General features: G+C 45.9%; 1 protein-coding gene across 1 annotated transcript; it reads left to right on the forward strand.

Annotated features, from left to right (window-relative positions):
* The first annotated feature begins 296 nt into the window (after positions 1 to 296).
* Positions 297 to 1,268, forward strand: LOC103306620 (olfactory receptor 5F1-like). Its single transcript, XM_065580141.1, has one exon. The coding sequence runs from the start codon at positions 297 to 299 to the stop codon at positions 1,266 to 1,268; it is 972 nt and encodes a 323-aa protein (XP_065436213.1).
* Positions 1,269 to 8,004: the final 6,736 nt, after the last annotated feature.

The following is an 8,004-nucleotide window of genomic DNA, read 5'->3' on the forward strand; positions in this document are numbered from 1 at the left end:
GAAAGCATCCAAATTATCGGATGCGTAAAACTGAATTAAGCACTCGGTTGTTTGGTTAACTGCCTATCACTACAGAAGCCATTTTAAGCAAACCCCAGAGAAGAGTTTGGTACCTTCTTTATACATTAGAGGGTTGAATGTTTGTGACTATATATCACTGGGACCCAAATCTCAAAGCAGTAGGCATGCAAAAATATGTATGCATTTGCATGCTTTGTACACAGAATGATGACTGGGCATGAAACAGTTCATCTTCTCTTGATTCATCTTTTCGGCAGGTATCAGAAGTGGGAATCATGGAAGAGAAAAATTCTACTGTAGCAACCCAGTTCATTCTCATGGGATTCACAGATGACCCAAAGCTGCAGGTCACCTTCTTTGTGTTGTTCCTGGTGATCTATGTTATCACCCTGGTGGGGAATCTCGGGATGGTCATTTTGATCAGAATCAGTTCCCGACTACACACCCCCATGTACTTCTTCCTGTGCAACTTGTCTGTTGTTGATATCTGCTATTCATCTGTTGTCACCCCAAAGATGCTGGCGAACTTCTTAGCAGAGAGCAAAGCCATTTCCTACTCTGGGTGTTTTTCTCAAATGTATTTTTTTGTTGCCTGGGTGTGTACAGAGTGCTTCCTCCTGGCTGCAATGGCGTATGACCGCTATGTGGCCATCTGTAAACCCCTGCTCTACTCATCAGTTATGTCCCATAAAGTCTGTGTCACGTTGGTGGCTGGCTCCTATATCACTGGCTTCACAAATGCCATGATTACTGTGTGTGTTATTACCAGGTTACCATACTGTGGTTCCAATATCATCAGTCATTTTTTCTGTGACACCCCTCCACTGCTAGCCCTATCATCCTCTGATAGCTCCATCGCTGAAAATACCATTTCTATTTTAGCTGGTTTCACCTGTATCAGCTCCCTCCTGATAATCCTCTTCTCTTACCTGTACATCTTGGCTGCCATCCTGAAAATCCATTCTGCCGAGGGCAGGCACAAAGCCTTCAACACCTGTGCCTCCCACCTGACGGCCGTCACCATGTTTTACGGGTCTCTGATCTTTACATACTTGCGCCCCAACTCCAGCTACTCACTGGGCCAAGACCAGGTGGCCTCTGTGTTCTATACTGCGGTGATCCCCATGCTGAACCCCCTGATCTACAGCCTGAGGAACAAGGAGGTGAAGAACGCTCTGGGGAGATCACTGGGGAGGGGAAGTGGTTTCAAGATGAATGTGTTTTCTTGTCATTTTAATAACCAATAATAAACCTATTCATGTCCTCTCTTTATTGTTTCAGGGAATGTGGTTGAGGTGGCTGATCTCTCAAGTGCTCTTTCCATAGGTGTTGTAAATAATAACCACATCTCCTAGAAATGCTCACTTAAGGCTAGTCATGATACCACTGACCTTAAAATCGTTTTAGAGACCCATATCTGCTCACTTTAACAGTCTGTAAGGCTCTCAAATTCTACAGTGATGTGCCTTGTATAAGAATGTAGATTGGTAGACAGAGAAGCAGACAGATAGTTTCAGAAGTAAAAGCAGCAAAGAGTCCTGTGGCACCTTATAGTCTAACAGACGTATAGGAGCATGAGCTTTTGTGGGTGAATGCCCACTTCTTCGGATACCATGTTGCATCCGAAGAAGTGGGTATTCACCCACGAAAGCTCATGCTCCTATACGTCTGTTAGTCTATAAGGTGCCACAGGACTCTTTGCTGCTTTTACAGATCCAGACTAACATGGCTACCCCTCTGATACTTGACAGTTTCAGAAGTATATGTCACAGAACGATCATTTTGTAAGTGTGAGAGAAGAAACATTTGTACTTTACATTCTGGTATCAGCCAAGCCATACGGCAGGATGGCATAGAGTAAATTAATTTAATTTAAAAAAGGAACACAATGTACAGCTACGTATACCATTCATGCAATAACCACACAACAAACTCTGAGATCAGCAGTCCTTGACCTCTCTTTCCCCAAACATATATTGGTATTATAGTGTTGCATTGTTATTGCTACATTAAACCCAGGCTCTAACTACTGTGAGTGCCTCCTTTGAACCTCAGGAGAGATCCACTTGTTGATGGAAAGGTCATGGATGAAAGTTCAAATCAGAGAACTTTGCCTCTATTCAGAGAGGCCCATAACGAATACATGACCCAAATACAAAGAGGCTAGTTCTAGTGAGACCATGAAAATTAATTATATCCGCCACTTACACCCTCATCTATTACAGGTGTCTGTATTATATTAGTGCTAGAATGGAATCAGCTTAGGCCAGGTCTACACTACCACTTTTGTCCATATAACTTATGTCGCTCAGGGGTGTGAGAAAAACACCTCCCTGAGTGACATAAGTTACACCGTCAGAAGTGGCAGCGTGTACAGTATTAGTAGGAGCATTGACAGCAGATTGAGGGAAGTGATTATTCCCCTCTATTCGGCATTGTTAAGGCCACACCTGGAGTATTGCATTTAGTTTTGGTCCCCGCACTTCAGAAGGGATGTGGACAAATTGGAGAGAGTCCAGCGGAGGGCAACAAAAATGATCAGGGGGCTGGGGCACATGACTTATGAGGAGAGGCTGAGGGAACTGGGATTGTTTAGTCTCCAGAAGAGAAGAATGAGGGGGGATTTGATAGCAGCCTTCAACTACCTGAAGGGGGGTTCCAAAGAGGAAGGAGCTCGGCTGTTCTCAGTGGTGGTAGATGACAGAACAAGGAGCAATGGTCTCAAGTTGCAGTGGGGGAGGTTTAGGTTGGATATTAGGAAACACTATTTCACTAGGAGGGTGGTGAAGCACTGGAATGGGTTCCCTAGGGAGGTGGTGGAATCTCCATCCTTAGAGGTTTTTAAGGCCTGGCTTGACAAAGCCCGGACTGGCAAGATTTAGTTGGGGTTGCCCCTGCTTTGAGCAGGGGGTTGGATTAGATGACCTCCTGAGGTCTCTTCCAATCCTGATCTTCTATGATTCTATGTTGGAGACAGAAGTTCTCCCGCTGACTTAGCTACCACTGCTTGTTGAGATGGTTTTATTAGGCCAACAGGAGAGCGCTCTCATATCAGCACAGAGCGGTTACATGAGTGATCATACAGCCAGGGCCGGCTCCAGGGTTTTTGCCGCCCCAAGCGGCGCAAAAAAAACAAAAAAGCTGCGATCGCCATCTGCGGCGGCAATTCGGTGGGAGGTCCTTAGCTCCGAGTGGGAGTGAGGGACCATGCGCCGAATTGCCGCCGAATAGCTGGACGTGCCGCCCCTCTCCGGAGTGGCCGCCCCAAGCACCTGCTTGACAAGCTGGTGCCTGGAGCCGGCCCTGAATACAGCGGCACAGCTGCATTAGTACCTCTGTGCTGCTGTCAGTGCTCTAGTGTAGACATGACCTTAGCCATTGAGAGCCAAGGGACGCTGGTACAATAACTGACCAGAACTGTACAGAGACAAGGTGGAGGAGGTAATAGCTTTTCTTGCACCAACTTCTGTTGGTGACAGAGACAAGTTTTTGAGCTGACACAGAGTTTTTCTTCAGTAACTCAGAATATCACAGGTAAATATAAGGTGGAATAGATTGTTTAGTGTAAGTAGTTAACACATGTTTCAAGGGACCATTCAAGGTGCAAGTGGCCTGTTAACACCCCTCCAGTCACAGGGAGGAAAGGGGGTGGGAAGACCCACCTCAGCTCCTCAAGTTCTTGCACTCTGACACCTCCCTCAATGAACTCCTGCTCTATATCTATGGCAGCTCCGTGGAAATCATCTCCGTCCTCGTTATCCTCATCTCCTATATTTTCATTGTCATCTCCGTCCTGAGGTCCTTGCTCAGTGAATCTCTTGATTAACCTGGTAAAACGTCACCAGTGAGGAAGTCCAGAACAAGAAGGGGACTGGCTAAGCGAATGAGATATAATGTCCTATAGCAGCAGACATGGGTACATAACAGATGTAAGGGATAATGGGACATGCATGTGTTTTGGGTTTGGGTATTAAATTTGACCCGATGTGTATTTATTTAAAGATTTAGGGTCATGGGATTGCAGATTCTTTTGGGTTGGAAAGGAATCACTTCATCCATCTCTCCCTGATCCATGGAGGGTGGATGGTCTGCTGGACTTGGACTCAGCAGAGCTGGGTTCATGCTTCTGCTCTGCCACAAATCACTTACATTGCCCCATAGCTCAGTATCCCCTTTAGAGTGACATCAAGTTAAAAAAAAGTCTCTCTCCTCCCTCTGATGTGTTGTGGTCTGCTCCGCAGAATTGAAGCAGTGAGCTAATTGCTAAGCAATGGGGGTGGGGGAATAAAGAGTAAGGTTTTTAAGGAAGACAGTTTTGGAGAAAGGGAATGGCTCAAGGTTTTGAGGCTGAGACATGGTGTCTTTCCCCTTTGCATCACCAGTTCCAATCCAGGGAGGAGGTGATTTCAAAGCAGGACAGACCTTGGAAAGCAGGATTTTCTAATCCCGCTCAAGGTCTGTGAGCCCAGACAGATTATGGGTCTTGAAAGGGGAGACGGTTGTTTTCAGCTCTAGGTCACAGATCTTCTTTTTTTTTTTAACAACCATTTCAGTGGGTGGAACCAACATTCCATGTATTCTCCTCAGCCTCCCACCCCTGGAGTCTTTGGTGGACACAGGCAGTAGGCAGCAAAGGAGGGGGACTCAGAATAGCTCAAGTGGCAGAATAGGTGGACAAAGTGACCAAGACAGAGGGTGAGAGGAAAGCATCAGACCGTTTGGGAAATATTTACCATCTTCTTCCTTCAGCAAATTTCAAAACCCTGTTTAGAAAAAAGAACCGTTTGTAAAAAGACCCCGAAAGCTAGAGTGTGCAGAGGGAACAAAACCGTTGAGGGTCAAAATAAAATAAAAGGGGTGTGGGTGTGTTGTCAATAACATGTCAGTCGAAGACGGCAGTGTGAAGAATGAGTTTTATGTGGTCCGCTCCGTCAGAGGGCCTGTGTCACATGATCAGATCAACACACAGTTATTCTGCCCATTGTGCAAAGCCATCACAGCGATAATGCCATGGTTCTCAATCAGGCATCCAGGACGCCCGGGGGGTGCCGCAAGCAGGTTTCAGGGGATCATTAGACTTGCTGGGGCACAGGGCAGAAAGCTGAAACCCCCACCACATGGAGCTGAAGCCCAGTACCCAAATCCCTTCACCCAGGGCTGAAGCTGAAGCCTGAGCAACTTAGGTTCACAGGTCCCCCTGTGGTGTGGGGCCTTGCTACCCACTAACGCCAGCTTTGGCTTTTATATGCAGAAAAACAGTTGTTGTGGCACAGGTGGGCCAGGGATCATGTTGGGGGAAGAGGGCTCAGAAAGAAAAAGCTTGAGAACCCCTGACCTACACCATCTAAGGCACCAGATTGCCCATAGCCACACACCCTTTAAAGAAGCACTGGATTCCAGGTTGTCTTCTCATGTACAAAAAGCCTGATGTTTAAGGGGCCTGGTTCCTCTGTCTCAAACATCTGTTATGTCAATGGTATATTTGCTTCTTCAGTCCCCACAACTTGGCCCACATAACATCCCTTTATTAGCTGCTTGATTTGGGGTGTTGGCAAGGCCTGATTAAAGGGACATTTAGGGGTTTCCTTCATTCATCAACAGGCCTTTTCGAGCTGACCATCCTCTTTGATACAAAAATTTGGCAACCACTGTCTTAGTCAACGGTTTAAGGAGAAATGAACAATTCAGCAATTCATTGGGCTGTCTCCTGAGCTTAGAAGGAACTTCTGTTTGGGTTGTAGTGGGATGGCGGGGGGGAGGGCGGCTTGTGAAAAGGAAAGAGGTAGGATGAAAACCTTTGCCCCTTTAGTTGTGTATTTCAGGTTTTATACTTGTTGATAGGTTAAGTATCAAAAACAAAGGACCGATGTTCTTCTGACAATGAGCCCGTGTACTTGTGTTGGGGTAGGGTAGTTGTATGGGCAGTGAGAAATCTGGACCAACAAAAAGTATCCCTGAACCACTCAGTTCTCCCCTTTTCGTCAAGTCTGCTCTTAAATGGAAAACTTTCCCACTGTATTTATGCCTTTTAACTTTCTTTCAGTCCCTCTGCATTGGGGCTTCAGTCTTACCACCGTTGCTTTCAGTCATTTCTCATGTCTCTCGTTTACTGGCTTGTATTATTTAATGTTGCAAAGTATCTGGAGTTACAGCTTGTGGAAGATCAAAATATATAAAGGGTTAAATAAGACCAGACAATTGATAACTGAGGGCCCTTTCAATGTGATGCTGAAGCGAAAAATGTAATTGTTCTCTGAAGATGCTGCAACAAAATATCCCCAAGCATGCCAGCGCCCTCCTGATTCTTTTGCTAATTTTATTTATCTCCTATATCTTATAGTCCCTGAAACAGGAGAAGAAGCAATGGGCTTCAATTACAGCAAGGGAGGTTTAGGTTGGACATTAGGAAAAACTCCATAACTGTCAGAGTGGTTAGGCATTGGAATAAATTGCCCAGGCAGCTTGTGGAATCTCCATCATTGGAGGTTTCTCAGAGCAGGTTGGACAAACACCTGTCAGGGATGGTCTAGATAATATTCAGTCCTGCCATGAGCGCAGGGGAATGGAATAAATGACCTCTCAAGGTCCCCTCCTGTCCTACGATTCTATGATCTCACAAAGGGCCCTACACCGGTGTGGGATGCCATCCTGAGCACTGGGCAGGGCAAGGGACACACACACCTGCCTACACTTGACATTCAGCTCTACTATACCCCCCATCACACACACACACAGTGCTCACTGCACACACACACAGTGCCCACTTCACACCAAACACAAACACACACAGAGAGAGCGCCCTCTACACACACACACAGCTTGACACTGAGCTCAATCAGAATGCAGAATAATCTCTACTGGGAAGCTGGGACAGCTGGAATATTTCCAACCGAAGGGGATTCCGCTGCCCTGGCAGGGAGATAGGACTGGATTTCCCAACTGGTCTTTTCCATCCGCAGCTTCTCTGAGGCCTGGTTTATGTTTAAATGTTAGATCAACTGAGCTTTGTCGCACAGGGCTGAGAAACTTTTCATAGCATGTTTAAGGCAGTTAGGTTGTATTTACCCTCAGTGTAATTTTTCCACTTACCTAGCTACTGTCTGTTCTGTTCTGTTCTATTACTTAAAACCACTTAAATACCACTTTTAATACTTAATAAAATCACTTTTGTTTATTTAGAAACTGAGTGAAAACAATTGTTCCCTGGGGGGGCAAACAGCTGTGCATCTCTCTCTATCAGTGATATAGAGGGTGAACATTTATCGTTTTTCCCTAGTATAAGGTTTATACAGAGTAAAACGGATTTATTTGGGGTTTAGATTCCATTGGGAGCTGGGTGTCTGCGTGCTGGAGACCGGTATCCTGCTGAGCTGGTATCAGTCTAGAACTGAAGCTTTGGGGGGCGTGGCCCAGATTCTGGGTCTGTGCTGCAGCAGGCTAGCGTGTCTCTCTCAACAAGGCAGGGTTCTGGAGACCCAGGCTAGCAGGGAAAATGGGCTCAGAGGTAATTTCAGCACATCAGGTGACAGTCCCAACGAGGGTCTCTGTGACCGAACTCATCACACTCTGCACTTGGGTTTCCTGCATTTCCAGAAAGTATCCCAGCCCCTGAGTGCTGTGCTATTCCAGTCTGGGTTGCTCTCAATCTCTCCTTTCAAAGTTGTTCTACTGTGGATAACTAATACAATAACCCTCAGAACAGAGACGTGAAGTTGAGCATCTCACCCTCTAGGTTGGTGCGCCTAGCCACCAGCCTACATAATCATTCTCTCTTTCTGGACCTGTGATTCTTCCCACGTTTTGCCCACTGATCTCATTTGGGGCCTGCAGACCTTGTTGGAATACAAACAAATTAATAATAATAACAATAGAATAATGAACAATACTGCCATGGGCTCTGCGAAATTACATTGCAATGGGCTGGGAGTTGAATTCACCTGTTTCCACTCCTCATCAAAAAAACCAGTACTAAGTTAAATAGAT

The sequence above is a fragment of the Chrysemys picta genome, unplaced genomic scaffold, assembly GCF_011386835.1.
Source record: "Chrysemys picta bellii isolate R12L10 unplaced genomic scaffold, ASM1138683v2 scaf1681, whole genome shotgun sequence".
NCBI classification, from domain to species: domain Eukaryota; kingdom Metazoa; phylum Chordata; order Testudines; family Emydidae; genus Chrysemys; species Chrysemys picta.

Bases quoted from the DNA above. Each gene is read 5' to 3' on its own strand.
- LOC103306620 (XM_065580141.1), top strand. From the start codon at position 297: ATGGAAGAGAAAAATTCTACTGTAGCAACCCAGTTCATTCTCATGGGA.